Here is a 17,500-nt window from a genome sequence, read left to right as displayed (position 1 = left end):
GATAAAATATCTTATAAAGCAACACACAAGGTCACAATCTAAAAATATTCAAGAACAGATGAGAAACAAAGTCACAGACTGAGGGACTTGAGTGAATCACAGAAGTTCACATCTTGGCAGAATGATGAGTCACAGGTGATGAGGCAAAGTAATATTGTAGGCTGTCTGAACCAACATAGTTTTGCTTAGTAAGTAGAGTCACTTCCATGGCAACATATGACAGTGTGACCTCAAAGAGAAGGAGAAAGCAACAAGTAGCAGTACTTAAAAAAACAAAACACAAACTTCATTTTTATTTTTTTTTGGTAAACGTGAACATAAGTGGCTTCTAAAGTGATACTAACGCAACTCATGTAAAACATTTAAATATTAGATGGAACAAATGCACGGTTTTATTAATGATTTCTTGGCATTTGCTGGCCTCCATAGCTGCGACTGTGAATCAGAGAATCATCTTGATAGGACAAGCTCAAGCATAAAATATGTCTCGAACTCAAATAACGAAAAATAATACTTTGACATTAAAATAAAAACTTAAAAGACTTCTACGCGGTGATGTAATAAGGTTATGAAAGCATTTTATGTCGAAAATCTAACAATCTCAGAGGGAGTAACCATTGATTTTAGCGCCTCCGTCACATACCGGATGAGCACCCTTCCCTTCCTCTTCTTGGCCGGGCTGCTGTGTCTTCCTTCCGGCTTGCCGAAGAAAGTTGAGGAGGGTTCAGCGGCAACTGGGCTTTTACACAATGGACAGCCAGGGAAGGAAAGTAGTGGTCTGTGACAATGGAACCGGGGTAGGTTTGTGTTTTCGAGGTGCAGCTTCACCGAGCTGCACCTCGCTTTAGACGGAGCCGAAATGTCGAACAATTTGCTGAAACAGGAAGTGGGGCTGTCAGCGTCTGAAGCTAGCTAGCCTGAACTGGGCGTGTAGCTTCGTTTTCAGCAAATTTTCATTCATCCGAAATCGCCTCGGAAACACCTCTCTGAGTTTCTACAGTTGTCAAGTTTAGAGCTGAAGTCGTCGCTGTGGCTGAAGCTCTCGTGCTGTTTAAAATCGCGACAAACGGGAACTGTTCATCGTAACGAACGGTAGCTGAGCTAAAGCTGCTAGCTAAGTAGCCTGTCAGGTTAAACAGCTGGTTGTCTGCTAGCAGCGTCGGGGATTTATAGAGATTTACTCGACAAAAGCTCGTGATTTGCAGTTTCATCATTTTTGCTATTCATTTGGTTTGCTTAAAAATTTAAACGAATGACTTTTTTTGTATAAATTGCCATCAACAGCTAGGTGGAAGGCTATCTAGGCCGTGTCAGGTGAATAGAGGAACCTCCTGTATGGTCTTTGCAGCGACTTCGCCCCAAAAAAATATTACCTGGCGGCGGCTAGACTGGGTGAAAAACACACAAATGCAGTCATGTATTAACCGCGTTTCACACTTTTTAAAAACATTGTTAGGTCCATTGCTGTTGACAAGCATTTTAGGAAGTCGCAGGATACAGGAAATGCTAGCATACGAGCCTTCGCTTTTGTGGAAAACTACCTCCAAACATTAAAACCATAAAATTGTCACAGCGGTCGACCAATGTTGGGTTTTCATTAGCCAATAAATATGTCAATCTTAAGGCGCATTTTTGCCATTTCCTCCTAATTGCTTTATATTTACACACATTAAAATCTTCGTTGTTTTAAAGGCAGAAAATTGTGACAATCCATTTATTACCCTTAGACCTTGATCAGTTTTGTTTTTGATGCATTTAAATTTATTGCTGTACACACAGACACAATCACAATTATATCTACCATTTATCAACAAAGTATGGTGATCATCCCAACTAATTGATAAAGACATTCTTTTTATTATGTCCAGCTGACATCTTTGGTTGCTTAATTACATGATAGTAATGATTGTGCATTTGTAAACCACTGATGAATTGAAGATGCACCAGTCAGAAGGCCAGAGGTCAAAATCAGCCAATATTTCAACAATACTCTGATCGGTAATTTACAGGTCAAATAAAATCTTTAAAAATCAAGTAGTCTGACTATGAATGCTTTGATACCCAGTAGTAGTTCCTTCATTTTCGTTGCGTTCAAAGCAATTTTTAAAAAAAATCATAAAACCTGCAACAAATTTTCCAACTTTACTTTTAATTTAAAGGGAGGAAAAAAAGATAAGGTAGAAGATCAGAAAGTGGCATTTGCCAAAAAAAAGAAAAAAAGTTTAACTGGTTCAAAAACTAAATCTACATTCTCCATCCCATCTTGGAAAATGACACAAATGCTTGAATAAAAGTATCATATTACAAAATCTTTCAAGCATATTGCAATGTATCAAATTTATATAAAAGTTTTACTTTTTGTGTCACCACAGCTGAGCTGATTTTGGTGTAGTTTCTACCTCTTCACATGCACAACGCACTCGGCTTTGCCGAAACTCAGGAGCGTGCTCACTGCACACACAGGTACCTCTGCCTCATCTGGAGTTGCAGGGACTTCCTTATCTAAACACCGTCAGCAGTCGAGGAGGATGTTGGCTCAGCGCGTTACTGACTAATAAGGCTTTTTTCGGATGTGAACTTTTCAATAGCTCTGTGTGAAGCCAGCAAAGAGGGAGAGAGGAAGAAAAAACCAGCCATGTGTCAGAGTTGAATAGAGAAGTCGAGAGGAAGCGAGAAGAGACTAAACCACAGGCGCTTATGTCACAGGCTCATATTCAGAGACACAGAATGTGTCAGATCTGAGTTCAGTGTGAGATGACTGAATTGGTTTTTTTGTTGTTTTTTTTTAAAGCTGCCGATGCAGAGAGTTGTAAATCAACACAAGAAAAGACCTTATTTTAAAATCTTAGCTTTTCCCTGAAGCTGGTAAAGGAGGGTTGAACTAATTACTCTACTTAAATATTGTGTTCTTATTTGAGAAGATTAAAGCGTGAACAGTTCTTTCTTTTTTGTACGTTATTTACTCTATTACACAATTGAAACGAGTGCTTTGTGCACAGAAGCTAAATGTTGCAACAAGAGACCATGAAGATAGTTGTTACTAAATTGTTTGGAATATTTGGTCATTGTACTGATGGGGCAAAGTTGCAAATTTAATTTTAAAGGGCAGGATGGTTTCAACAATTTTATTTTGTGTCACTGGGTCTTGTTTGGCATATGAGTTTCATCGTATGAAGAGTTCATATAAAAATAAATGCCACATTTTTCACATGCCTTTACTAAAGCTGCTTAATGTTAGGAAAATATGAAATTGCAGTATTTATCATGAATATTGTGATATAAATTATGTTTCTTATTTTTGATTGAAACAATGACCAACTAGGAACTTGATCTTTAGCATCTTGGTCATGAAGATCACAAAGTGGGGCTATAAAGTACATTGAAAGCTTATCCAACTTACTAAGTATAGTGATAGCTCACATGATTTGAGTGGTTGGAACCTAAAATTTTGTGGAATACCAAATATTATACCAAAAAGGTCCTTTGTGAATTGTGATAATCCACATATTTATATTGTGATGACTTTGTTTTTAATGATTAAAAAAAACATCTCCCCAAACCAATAATTATACCGTCGTTTGAAAAGTGTAGGCAGCTTTTAGTTCTTTGAAACGTCAGCCCCTTCCCATTCAATTAACTTTAATTTGCATGAAAATCACAATTTCAAAACCTTCTAGCCTTGGAGGTGCAGTCCACAAATTTCTCTTAATGCAAGAAATTAAAACATTTTAAAGGTTTTGGCTTGATGCGCAAGATTTCTAGAGCTAACTTGTGGGTTGTATATGTCTGAAGCGCTTGACTGTGTCTGCTGATCACTTCCTCTTTCCTCTGGTCACTTTCTGCCTCTTGCAGTTTGTCAAGTGCGGCTATGCAGGCTCCAACTTCCCAGAGCACATCTTCCCTGCGCTTGTTGGGAGGCCCATCATCCGCTCCACAGCCAAAGTGGGAAACATTGAGATCAAGGTACGAAGTGGTTTATCTGATCAAAATCTTTTTTTTTTTTCCTTCTTCCTTAATATATCCCTTAAAATTCTAAGTAAAAGAACACAGTTTGTGTGAAAACCCCCACCTGTAAATCAGTTTTAGATACCAGGTGTTGTAAGTTCAGAGGTAATCAGTTTGAAGACAGCAGAGGGTTCGTATTGGCACATGTCTCGACTTTTCTTCCTGTTTGTTTTCCTTCATTCGTCTTTTGTGTTTTTTTTTCTACCTGTTTTGCTTTTTCTCCACGTTCGTTCTCCCTCGGTGAAGTAGAATTCCCAGAAGATGGTAAGTTCAGGTTGTTGTGGGAGTCCTGTTCTTGCCTGCTGCCGATGGTTTTTAAATGTCATGCTCAAACTGAAAATGAGGAACCTGGTTTCTTTTCTTTAAAAAAAAAAAAAAAAAGTAACACCTAATTTGTTTGCTGATTTTTTTTCTTTTGTGTGTGTGTTTGGGCCAAGTTAGTGGCAGGGAATAAGGAAGACATCCATCACTTTGTTAATGTACTCCCTTCTGCAGGCTTAGCGCGTTGGCAGATATGCTTGCGATGAATCAGAGGCCAGCTGTTATCGATGGAGCGCTAAAAGAGATTTTGGACCGTTTCCATTTTTAGAGCCTCTGATTTTGTCGTGCGCCCTGACAGCCAAAACGCCCACCTCAACCCTGCTGCCGCTTTAAGCGGGAGAGAAATTGAAATGTCAGCTTAAGCCCTCGGTTCTCGCCGGCTATGTGTTTGTTGGAACTGTAGGCATTTTAACGCGACGTCCAGTCAGGAGCAGAAGTGTCCTCACTCGAGGACACATGGCAGACAGCTGGGAGTCTGAGATGAGAGGACATCTGGTTTTCTTTTAAGACCACATCGAGGCGATGCCTGCGACTGGTACTTTGCTGATGCCAAAGCACACAGGATGAACCCATAAAATGGCTGCTTTCAGTCGGCTTTTGATGTCTCCAAGCGGAACGTGAGATGCTTGACTGTGTGGCTAACGCCGCGTTCTAACCCGGCAGCTGTGTACATTGCCAAATGACTTTGCATGTGGATGGTTGGATGTGGGGGTCGAGGGGTGGTTTGCTATTGCCGAGGGGAAGTGGTTCCAGGTGTAAATGCATGAAAAATTATGCCTTGTAGTGCATGCTGGGTAACAGAGTCCCAAGCTGAAAGGCTACAGGAATACATATGCTTGCCAGTAGACAGATGGCGCAAGATGTATAAGCTTTAGTCAACAAGGAGGAGCCGAATGTAATAAAGTTACTGTATAGGGCTGCAACAGAGATTTATTTTAGTAATCGATTATTCTATTGATAATCAAATTTTCAGAATTTTCACTTAGTCACTTAAGCTTTTTTAAAACCCTATTAGAAGTGCATTAAACGGGTACAAATCAACAATTTAATTCCTTTTTTTAAAATAAGAAAATTCACATTTTATTTCCTAAAATGCAATAGCAAAGCATTCCTTTAGTGAACAGCTTGATCATTTCTAGCAAAGGATGCATCTGCAGTTAAAAAAAAAAAAATTACCGTCAACTAATCTGTTTGTGCTTTTGGATAAATGTGCTTAATATGTTTTCTCTCTAGAATTTGAACCAGGTGAAGCTAAAAATGCCACTTGATCAGTTCTGGGTAGAACATATTTACAATGAAGGCGTCATCTTAAATGCAAAAATGCTTACCTTTTTGTACAGTTTTCGGCTTAATAGTCTCTCTGACTGTGGTGTTTTTTTTTAGCAAATGTTGAGTCATTTTTAGAGTCCGTATACTCCGCTGAGCGATTAATTGATTACTAAATTAGTTGGCGATTATTTCAATAATCTATTAATTGCAATTAATACACTTAATCGCGCTCAGTTTGATTAATCGTTTCAGCCCTATTACTGCATTGGTTTTCAACTTGCCTGAGTGACACCAGGCGATCCAAATAAGGAGCTTCATGAGCTGAATTCCAACAGTATTCGTCTCTGCTGACCTCTTCCTCCAGGACTTGATGGTGGGAGACGAGGCCAGCGAGCTGCGCTCCATGCTGGAGGTGAACTACCCCATGGAGAATGGCATCGTCCGGAACTGGGATGACATGAAGCACCTTTGGGACTACACCTTCGGCCCGGAGAAGCTCAACATCGAGTCTCGCAACTGCAAGATCCTGCTGACCGAACCCCCCATGAACCCCACCAAAAACCGGGAGAAAATCATCGAGGTACAGCGACGCGTGTCTTGTTTTGGAGCGGCTTACTTTGCCCGATTGATTGAGTTAAACAAGCTGTCACGGAGGACGCAATGTATTAAAAGCTTTGCAGAAGTGACGCCGATATAAATCTTGTAAATCATGTTTTAAAAGCTAATGTTTGCATGTGCTGCTAGCTTTTTCTTATCAAACAGATACATTTGTTCATCCTCCACACAGGTGATGTTTGAGACCTACCAGTTTGCTGGAGTCTACATCGCTATCCAGGCTGTCCTGACTCTGTATGCCCAGGGTAAGAGTTTTCATCCCACGGTTGGAAGGTTTATACCATCAATCTGTAACTTTTACAACCCAAAGAGCCATTTTTTACTATCGGTCCAGCTGAATAAAACTGGTTTAGAGCCACAGTTGTTACATGATCTTTTTTAAAAAAAGACAACTCTCATAACTTTTGGTCAATATTTACTCGAGGTAGTTTGTCGTTTTTATTAAAGAATCACTATTTCAATTCTGTCTTTAGGTTTTGAAATAATAAAAACACATCTACATGTTGCTAATAGATGATGGAAACATTTCCTTATTCGAAATCAATATTTGTGGAAATGTGTTTATTTTTTTAAACCCTAATGATAAGAAATCCATGTTTACAGGTACCAATATTATTTTTTGAGTCACTTTGTTCTAGAAATTCATTGCAATTATTCAATAAGAAACGCCCTGCTATTTGTTTTGTCCAAAGTTATTAAGAGCTGTTGTAGAAGGCTCCGGAGCCTCAGGTTGGAGTCCCCTGGTTTAATCAAACGATTACATGATGCCTTTTCTTCCTTGTTCAACAATATTTCACTCCCATATTTCTGCTGAACTAAATAAATAATGTTTTTTTAGAGATACACCCAGAAGTTGACAGGTAGCTGAAATTTGAGGGCTCTTTTAGGGGGAAACTGTTTTCTACGCCACGTCAGACATGTTTGTAGTTCATGCAGGCTGAGAGAGAATGACACGTTCAGCAAATGACTAGAAAACTGACTAAAGTAGAGAAGCAAGCCTGTTTTATCTTTCTAATCTCAGCCTGTAATGGCTGAGTTGTCCTAAAGGCTGACTTTTAGAAACAGAGTTAAGATAAGAATTCATATTTTATTGGAGACTTTAGTTTTAGTAAACCCAGCTGTGCTAATTGCGGTTATAAGACAACTTTAAGAAGATTTAGTCTATTTAACAAAAATCTTAATTCTTGCTTAAAAATTGGATCTTAAACAATGAGTCTTTTAAATGACAAACTGTTAAAAAAGCCTATAGTTGATTTGATTTATTCCCGTTTTAGACTTCCCCTATGTCCTCTCCTTTCATTTAAGGCATACATGACCAGTGTTGGCTATAAAAGCATCACCTATTATCATTACACTAACAAGTGTGATGAACAGTTTTAGAGTTTGATGAGGTCTCCTGCACTCTAATGGGTGGAGTTTCATACAGTGAAAGAGATATTTTCCCACACTCATTCCAGTACGTGGTCCTCCTTCAACTTTTTAATTTTTGAGTCAACTGGCAACGGTTGAGCTGTTTATAATAAATAATTATCTTCCACTCATCAGATTTTCCAGGTTTGCCTCAGGACTAGATGTGTACATTTTAATCGTTGCTTTTCAACCAGTGTAATTGTTGGTCTAGTTATAAATCTTATATTTTTCCAGAGGAGCATATATAAACCAGATTAGCTTTTAGAGTTGATCAGGCTTTTCCTGGTCAATATATATAAAAGTGTTGGAAGAATGTCAAGATTATTCTAATTTTATCATCAGAGTATACGTCTCCATCCCGCATCTGAATTGAACCAAGTTCAATAGTTAATCCAAGTACATAAATATGAATTTACAAGGATGGGCTGGAGCCAGTTTTGGTGCCCTGCCCACTACAGAAAAATTCTACTAAATTGTAGTACATTAATACATAGTCCTATATATCAGTAGGTATGAATTGATACATTGTAGGTTTAATATGTCCCCTGTCCAAATAGTTCCATATTGTTTCCAAAAAATCTACAATAACTTCATAACTTTCAAATACTTCAATATTGTTGATATTCATAAAAAAATCTCCAAAATAATAGTAAAACTCACCTGCTTATGAGTTTTATTATAAAGTACATTTGAAAAACACACATATGTGAGGAAAAAATAAATAAATCATTGGGTCTCCCAGAAATTTGCCGCCCTGGGCTACTGCCCACATAAGCCCTTTTTGTCCTATTTTTGTCTCCAACCAGTTGATTGGTGCAGCTCTTGGCTTGTAACACGTCACATGTATGCACAATTCATATATGAGAAGGTTGTAGAGCAATTTAACTTGTATGTAATGTTTTTGCTGTAAGATTTCAACCTTTCCTAAATCTCCAAAATGCTTTTGGAGATTTAGTTCATTTGCATGAATCCCGATAAATAAGATGCTGCTATGATTTAGTGTTTTTTGTTCCTCCACTCAGGAAGTCTGTTCCTCTTCGTCATAATGCCCTTGTCTGATCAACATTTACTCGGGGAATAAATAATAACCTGCCCTGCTTGCTTGTGTCAGGCCTTCTGACTGGTGTGGTGGTGGACTCGGGCGATGGTGTGACACACATCTGTCCAGTGTACGAGGGTTTCAGTCTGCCCCACCTGACACGACGTCTGGACATCGCAGGCAGGGACATCACCCGCTACCTCATAAAGGTATACGGTCTCTAAGGAAGACGAAAAAAATGGCTCAACTGCCCTGATTTGATCTAATCCAGCTTCCATCTCCCTATTTTCTTTTCCTGTTTCTTTCTCTGGATTTAGCTGCTGTTGCTGAGAGGCTACGCCTTCAACCATTCCGCAGACTTTGAGACGGTTCGCATGATGAAGGAGAAGCTGTGCTACGTGGGCTACAACATCGAGCAGGAGCAGAAGCTGGCTCTGGAGACCACTGTTTTGGTGGAGTCTTATACGGTACATCTACACTTATTTATGATTTTTGTACAATTGGTATAACTTCCTTTGTGATGTCACTTGATAAGCTCCTGAAATGGAGTTGAAGGTGTGTTTCACAGACCTTATTGCGTAACCAATGGCCTGCATTGGTTATAAAGGGCTAACTTCTGGTTCAGCTGGTTCACTTCTATATATGGAGAAAAGGAAGTGCTGTGTTGAGAAATTGCACCACTTATTTTCTTTATTCAATACAAGAGTTGCATTCCTCATATTCAACCGCTACAAACGTTCTTAAGCAAATTGCTTTAAAATATTTGTGCTTGTACTGCCTGCTCACAATTCTACGTTATTTAATTCTGCTGGAATTTCAGCTCCACTGAATAGATTTGGTTTGAAAGTTTTTTTTGTTGTTGTTTTGCTTGTGTGAAAGTTATTGCCCAACTCAGTTTTCTATATTCAGTGTCTCTCTATGAATAAGATTTTCCCTATAGGGAACTTTTCTTATACTCAGATTAAATCAGAGAAGTTAAAACTAAAGAACAAACATAGTCTGCAGTCACACCATCATAAGTTAATGAAATAATAGTAATCATTGGATGGCTAAAATAAAATGTCTGAAAATGTGGAACTGGGGTCATAAAAAAAGGGAACAACAAAGATATGAGAACACACACAAAAATCTACCGTACATAAAACATAAAATTGGATTTCATTTGATATCTAAAATGGTTTTAAAAAAAGAAAGAGTAAACTGTAGAAAAACTTTTCACTTTAATAGTAGACAACATCTAACTGTCTGTGTGGATCTGCATTTTTAAGACAGATGGGTCGTCCACCTCCAGGTGTCTAGAATAGAACTTGCACACAGATTTTCAGTCACTTGTAAAACAAAAAGGACAAACTGGAACATCTGCATTCTCCAGGCCTGAGGTATCTCTGCCACCCCTTGGGGAGGGGAACATCAACGTCGAGTTTACTTTATTTAATCTAAAATTATTTCTTTGCGTACCCTACACACGAGCTGAAGCTTCACGTTGCCACATAGCGCATCATAATCAAAGAAATCTTCTCAAAGGGTTCCTTATGAAGTACCAAAACTGGTGGGTTATTAAAATATCAGCACTGCCACATGGCTGTAGTTGGCTGCCTAATGGCCGGGTAGTGCTATTTTCTCTGGGTCTCAAACATCTGGGCGTGCAGCTCTCCGCCATCAGCCTTGCTTTTCTTTCCGAGGTTCTTTTTCCCCCTCTGGAAGGGGAACCGCAGAATCTAAACGTCTGTGTTCCTGCACGCCTTTTTGAGCACATGTTGTGTCTCGGCGCTCACTGTGACCGTGTGTGTGTGTGTTATGGTTGGTGTAGGCGAGTCGGCGTGCAAGGCGCACCGAAACAAGGAGGGCAATGTGACTGTGGCCGAAGGGCTGCTGAACTGTGCGTGACATCATTTCCTGTGCAGCCACTTTGTGGCAGCGGCTGGGCTCCACTTCCTCCCACTGCTCTCTACTCAATGAAGCCTTTTTTTTTTTTTTTCTAACACTTGAACACGTTGGCTCAACATGGCTTGGAGTCCACAGTTTCTGTGGCTGCTCATTATCTGCACTCATTAGAGAATGTTGATGTCCATATTAGGGGAAACGGTATTTACAAGTTGTGTGGGGAAGGTTCTACTTTGTTCAGAACCATTTTGGTAGTATTGTACCTTTCTTAACCTGGAATAGCACCCCAAGGCGCTCTACCAAACTCTCCTCTTTTCATCTCATTCCCTCCCACACGTTTCCAGCTGCCAGATGGCCGTGTGATCAAGGTGGGAGGAGAGCGCTTTGAGGCCCCCGAGGCTCTGTTCCAGCCCCACCTCATCAACGTGGAGGGCGTCGGAGTAGCCGAACTCCTCTTCAACACCATCCAGGCCGCTGACATAGACACCAGGTGAGACCCAAGAGTCCAATACGCCATAGTAACCTAGATCTCTTGATCTATATTTGAAATATATATTTAAAAAAAACCTGTCAGGTGAAGTCAGTATCTTCCTTTTTTTAAACCAATGATGTGGTTACTGAGAGGATATCAATTTGTGTCTGAAGTGAATCTTGAATGTTTTAAGACTTGAAGGCTAAATGCGCCCGAGGACGATGGGTTCTCAAGTCTCATTCACTGTCCTCCATCTTCCCTCTGGTCAGGCCCGAGTTCTACAAACACATCGTGTTGTCAGGAGGATCCACCATGTACCCAGGGCTGCCGTCCCGACTGGAGAGGGAACTGAAGCAGCTGTACTTGGAGCGCGTGCTCAAGGGAGACGTGGACAAACTTTCGGTGAGAGACCAACCCTCGCATCTTTCCCCTAAACTGACTGTGTGACCTAAAACTGTCCGGATGTGGCTAACAGCGTGGCAGAAAGAGAACCCACTGCAATGATTTTATATGACAATCAGTTGAGTTGCAAACACTTAATTTTTTAAAGGAAATGTAACTTTTAGGTTCAGCTTTTATTCTCTGAATTTAAACATCCAGAGATCAGATTAGTGTTACTCTAGCTTAAAACAAGTGGGAAAATGTTTAGGTGTTTCTTTTAACCACTTAAAAAAACTCAGACTATTTTATCTCCCTGAAGTTTGCAAAACAGAATAAGATTTTGTATTTTTGAAGCAGTGTGCATAACCAACCACAAGGTGGTGCCAAAAGTGAAAAAGACTTTCATCTTTGTACCCGTAGGAATCATCTTTGTGATTCCTGAGTTTCACTTTACTGTCCTAATCCAGTCCTATATTTTACATTGAACTTCAGCTGCAAATGGCAGCTGTTTGATTTATATCCTTTAATATGAGCAATGAAATGAAGAAAACCATATTGTCACAGTAAAAAAACCCCAAAAACATCTGCCTTGAGTTTTGACAAATCAGAAAACAGAAAGTTTAGTTGGGTCATTAAATGATCTTGAAATGAGGTGAAAGTAACCTTGGATAATCGGTGTCCTGTATTCTTATTTATTTATTCACTTAGTGGTAAGATTTGTATTAGTGGTACCGCTTGTATGCCATACACTATTAAAATATATACTTTTTGTTTTATCGGAGATTTTCTGGAGAAAGTTAGAAATTGTGTTTTTAAGAAAAAAGTATTCCTTATTTAACTATCAGAACAATAAAAATAAATGACAGCTTTTATCTTTAATTTTTTTACTTTTTATACAGCTTCTTATTGAGATCCAAAATCTCATTTACAAAGGAGACAAACAAAAATTACAAACACACCAAAAACCAATTAAGATATTTGACTGTTAAATAAGAATAAAATAGGAGCTCAAGCAATAGCGAATTTTGTAATATTTGTCTTAAAATAAATATTAAAGTAATTTACGTTTTGAGCCAGTGTCAGGAAATAAAAAAAATAAAGTTAAAGAAAAATAATTTTCAAAAAAACTCTTTTTTTTTTAAATAGAAAATTTTCAGCCTTGCACGTATGAAACGGTAATTAGAAAACTGGAACACAAACTTAACAAAGTCAAGATAAAAATGTTACATTAACAATTTGTGAAGAATAAAGATTGAAATAGCCTCACTGATCTTTGTACTGCAATTTCCGTCATATTATAGGAGATACAGAAAGAATCTGGATGTTTGTCAGAAAATATAGAAAAATCTTGTTTTCCCAAAAAAAAAAAAAAAAAAAATCACAACCGTATTTTGAGTTGTAAACTACAGATTCCGTTAAGTTTTGCTCTGACCAAAAGACGACAGCTTTGCTTTTCACCCCATTGAGAGGAAACTGGGGTGTTTCTCCAGTGTTTTGGAGTCTTTTAATCTTTCATAATCTGACTGACATGATCTCAATCTGATCAGAGGATCAAGCTCCTGACACGTTTTACACACCAACGAGATTTGATGTGCAATAACTCTACAAAGCATCTGCGTTTCAGATCGTTTCGGTCCGCTCGTTGGCGTCGCATTAGGCTTTTGAAACATTTCCCAGGAAATGAACCAACGAGGAGGAAGGAAAACATTATGAACACTTTTCATTGTATAAAAACCGACTCCAGAAAGCGTCATTAGCACTGCAGTCTGCAGGATTTAATGTTGAAACTGACGTGCCATGCACCAAATAAAATTTACAAGGTAATAACTTGTATAAATATTATGCTAGGAGCTTATGTGTCTCCCCGTAGCCAAAAAAAATAAATACTTTTGTGGTTTGCTACTTCAACGTATTTATTTATTTTTTTGAATATGAAATGTCACTACTCTTGTGAAGTTAATGCACAAATGTTCAGGATGTTGCCACATTTTTTTGTAATATATAACTTTTGTGTTTTTTTTTTTTATTTTTGTCCTATTTTGTGTTTTAAAAGCTGCTTTAGTTTAGGTAATTTGTGAAATTTTAAATATGAAAATGGAGAAATTTCAAGATACAAAGGTTGCTCAAACCAAACCTGGTTTTTTTTAATATACAGTACAGACCAAAAGTTTGGACGCACCTTTTAATTCAATGAGTTTCCTTTATTTTCATGACTATTGACATTGTAGATTCACACTGAAGGCATCAAAACTATGAATAACACATGTGGAAATATGCACTAAACAAAAAAGTGTAAAACAAGTGAAAATACCCCTTATATTCTAGTTTCTTCAAAGTAGCAACCTTTTGCTGTGATTACTGCTTTGCACACACTCTGCATTTTCTTGATGAGCTTCAAGAGGTAGTCACCTGAAATGGTTTTCACTTCATAGGTGTGCCCTGTCAGGTTAATAAGTGGGATTTCTTGCCTTATAAATAGTCATGAAAATAAAGAAAACCCATTGAACTAGAAGGTGTGTCCAAACTTTTGGTCTGTACTGTATATGAAAAGATGTCAGTTTTCTGTCTCTTCATCTATCCATCTTTCGATTTATCCAGCTCTCTCTCAATCAGTCCATTTATGTAGCAATTCTTTTTCTGCTGTAAATTCCCAGAAACTTGAAGATAATTCAGAAAATTTGAGTGTGAAAAAAATATGGAATTTAGGAATGGGAGGGAAAAAGATGTGTAGGAACTCTTGACTAGTGTTTTTACTGCTGGGTTTGTCTTTCAACAGCGCGGTTTAGGAACGGGATTGCGAGAAGATAAACTGAGAGGAACTTGAAGGTCGTACTATAAAAACGTTGAGTCTGGAAACGCAAACTAGCTTGATTTTAATCATGGTAGCTACTCATTTCGTGGCACAAATCCTGATCCCGGGAACAAAACCGTATCTTCATCCACGGCAGAGGCCGGTTGGGTTTTTCTGATCCCGATCTCCCTCGCCCCGCGGATCAGAGAAACCACGAAGGCCTTCGCTGGGGGAACACGCTGTTGTGTTGTAAACTTATTATAACTCCCTCTGCGTTCCCCCTTGTCGTGCAGAAATTTAAGATCCGGATTGAGGATCCTCCCAGGCGAAAGCACATGGTGTTCCTGGGTGGAGCCGTGCTGGCCGACATCATGAAGGACAAGGACAACTTCTGGCTGACCCGGGAGGAGTACCAGGAGAAAGGAGTCCGCGTGCTGGAAAAACTCGGAGTCACCGTCAGATAAAGCACCGGGACGGACAGAACAGCCGCACACCTGAAAACACAGATTCACAAACACATTTCCTCCATTCGCCCATATAGCAGAGTTTATATCTATTTATCCCTCTCTCTTTTTTTTTTTTTTTCTTTTTCCTAGAAGCATTGGCTGCTCTTGAATTTTCCTCAAACACCTGAAAGTATCAAGAGTTTACCTTTCTCTCTTCCCGCTCCTCTCCTCTCCTCCTCCCTCCTTTCCTTTCTTCTCTCCTGTTCGAGGATTGGCTCCAAACTTGTCTGGGAATCCTCCCACAACCCCGCGAAGCAGCTGAAATGTTTTATATTTACAGTTTTTTTCCGTTTTTGTTTTTTTTTATTCACGGTGGAGATGCTCACCTGATAGACGGGTCATTCCACCAGCTTCAGGCCTTTTAGGAGGATTAAAACGATGCAAAGTCTCAAACTCATAACGTCGCATTCACAGCCCATCACAAACAGCCACGGCCGCTTTCAGCATCTGTTATAGGCGAGCGCGAACTGATCACATTTTTTTGGTGTTTTTTTTTTTTTATATATATATATAAATGATATGACGTATGTTTTCTGGGTGAGGGGTTATGGCTCTGCTCTTCTGTGGCTGCATTCTTAAGTTCTACATTACTGGGTTTTTTTTGTTTGTTTTTTTTTCATTATTTTCCTCCTGGTGTTGTGCATTGAGCCATTGGAAATGGATTGCACAGAGTGACACATTTTTGCGCTTTTTTTCTTAGATTTTTTTTTTTTTTTTTTTTTTTTTATGAAAGAAATTAATGGTTGATTCATAAAGGGACGGAAAAAGTAAAAGCCTCTAAGCTTGACGGAGAGTTTGTGACGGTACGTTTGGGGTTAGTTAGTTAGTTAGTTGTGGGAGGGGAATCACGGTTAATAAGAAGTGGGAAGGAGTGAGTATTTGTTCATTTCTACCTTCTCTTTAGATGTAAATTTCGAATGGATATGAGTGGTCACCGCCGTGTCGCAGCATTTTGTCTCTCGGATCCAAATGGTTGGAAAATATCCCACTATCCTAGAAAAAGAAAACGTATTTAAGTTCTCCAGGCTCCAGTGGTTTGACGTGTTACTGGAGGCACTTCTATTTCGGGTATGAAAAATGTGTACCTTTATTATTATTATTATTTTTTTTTTTCTTCCCCTCTTTCCATGAACGTCTTATCCAGTGCCAAGTGCAGTTATTGTTGACTGGATCTCATGTTTTAACGTCTTTCTTTTTTGTCAGTTTTTTGTTTTTATTTTCCTGTCGTTCATAGCATAACTGCCTAACGCTGATTTAAATAAAAGTGATTTATAATGATGGCTGTGTGGGTCTCTTCACAATTTCTGTGCCTGTTTGAAGGTGTGGAAGTTTCCCCCTAAAAGATTTTAATTTCCATTTCTTAAATTATCGGATGCCAGACGGGCTGCTTGGAGGGATTCGTTACGCTCGCTCACAGACGGAGGAGAGAGAGAGACGGAGGCTCGTCCACGGAGGACAGGGATGTGTGTGCAGCGACCAGAAGGAGGAAGAGGAAATGGAACAGTGGCGGAGGCAGTGGCGCCATCAGAGGAAGAGACTCTTTCCGTGCCTGAAATAAAGATCTCACCCCAGACTCTTCCGGCCTGGTTCTGTTTTAATCCCCTGACGCGCAGCACTTCCCTCGTAACCTTGAACTGGTACCGACACGTCTGGGGGGGCCAACCGCGACATCGCCTAAAAACGTTCAAAACTGGCTTGGTACAAGACCTGCTATAGAGTCAAACTCGGCTTGATAAAACCGTTCAGTAGGCATAGGTCAAAGGTCATTTACAAATACCAAGTGATATAATCCTGTAGTTTAAAACAAAAGCGAATGTCAGCTGGCTAATAAGTTATAATTTTAAAATGGCGTTACTAATTGTGGTGGTTGTAACTCCTTTAGCATTCTGTGGCTATTTTCTGGTGACTTCGTTTTTAGCCTGGTTATAAACCAGTCCCTTGTTCTACGCTTTTCTTTTTATAGTGAGTCTGGACCCTCGGCTATTGTGAAACGATGTCTTACTGGAGTGTTTTTTTTTTTTCTTTAAATATTATCTCTTACCCAGTTGCTGACGTCTGGCCATGTAATGCGCCAGTTTGACGGTATGAAGCTTGCCGGAAATCACTTGAGCTGTAAACTACCAGCCTCCGCTGCTGGTAGTGGAGTTTTAAACTGGTGGAGCCTCCACAGCTCCACCAGTTTAAAACGAGGGTGATGTTCCTGATTTTAGTGAGAACGTGAGCAGCAGTGTTCTGGATCTGGTGTAGCCGTTTGATTTATTTATTTCCTTTCTTTAAGCAGACTTGTGAAGACACTGTTGCAGTAAACAGCGCCACTAAAGATAAACACGTGGACGAGTTTGACTAGATCTCCCTGCGACATTAGTCCTCTACTCTTGGAAATGTTCTTCAGGTGGTAGAAGGCCGACTTTGTAACTGTCTTTATGTGACTCTGAAGGTTTAGGTCTGAATCCATCACTACACCCAGATTTCTGGCCCGATCTCTAGTTTCCAGCTGTAATGAAGCTTGTGTTGATCCTAGATCACTCCTCTTTAGATCCGAAGATAATAACTTCAGTTTTGTTTCTGTTCAGCTGGAGAAAGTTGTGGCTCATCCACATATTTATCTGTTTAAAGCATTTGTTCAGTGCTTGTATGGGGTTTGCAGTCACCTGGTTGTAATGTAGAGTTGTTTAGCTCAATGCTGTAGCTCATTACATGTAACTGACTGGGTGTCTGGACATGTCACCAGCAGCTTGCTAGCTGTAGTTTTTAAATAGCGTTACTTCAACATGAGAGATTGGTGACGTTCCTTTAGTTTCCACGCA

The 17,500-nt window shown here is 39.3% G+C and overlaps 1 protein-coding gene across 1 annotated transcript; it reads left to right on the top strand.

Annotated features, from left to right (window-relative positions):
• Positions 1-657: 657 nt before the first annotated feature.
• Positions 658-15,971, top strand: actr2b (actin related protein 2b). The gene is made up of 9 exons (XM_032554128.1): positions 658-797; positions 3,853-3,963; positions 5,960-6,175; positions 6,383-6,455; positions 8,732-8,868; positions 8,977-9,126; positions 10,888-11,033; positions 11,285-11,417; positions 14,481-15,971. The coding sequence occupies exons 1-9, from the start codon at positions 750-752 to the stop codon at positions 14,649-14,651; spliced, it is 1,185 nt and encodes a 394-aa protein (XP_032410019.1). The 5' UTR covers positions 658-749; the 3' UTR covers positions 14,652-15,971.
• Positions 15,972-17,500: the final 1,529 nt, after the last annotated feature.

Source organism: Xiphophorus hellerii, chromosome 22, assembly GCF_003331165.1.
Source record: "Xiphophorus hellerii strain 12219 chromosome 22, Xiphophorus_hellerii-4.1, whole genome shotgun sequence".
In the NCBI taxonomy this organism is placed as follows: Eukaryota; Metazoa; Chordata; class Actinopteri; order Cyprinodontiformes; family Poeciliidae; genus Xiphophorus; species Xiphophorus hellerii.
This window is presented reverse-complemented; position numbering and strand designations above follow the sequence as displayed.

Excerpts from the sequence above, each read along its gene's own strand:
- actr2b (XM_032554128.1), top strand. The coding sequence starts at position 750 with ATGGACAGCCAGGGAAGGAAAGTAGTGGTCTGTGACAATGGAACCGGG. Across the intron at positions 8,869-8,976 it reads TCACCCGCTACCTCATAAAG|CTGCTGTTGCTGAGAGGCTA; the intron begins GTATACGGTCTC and ends CTCTGGATTTAG. Across the intron at positions 11,418-14,480 it reads GAGACGTGGACAAACTTTCG|AAATTTAAGATCCGGATTGA; the intron begins GTGAGAGACCAA and ends CTTGTCGTGCAG.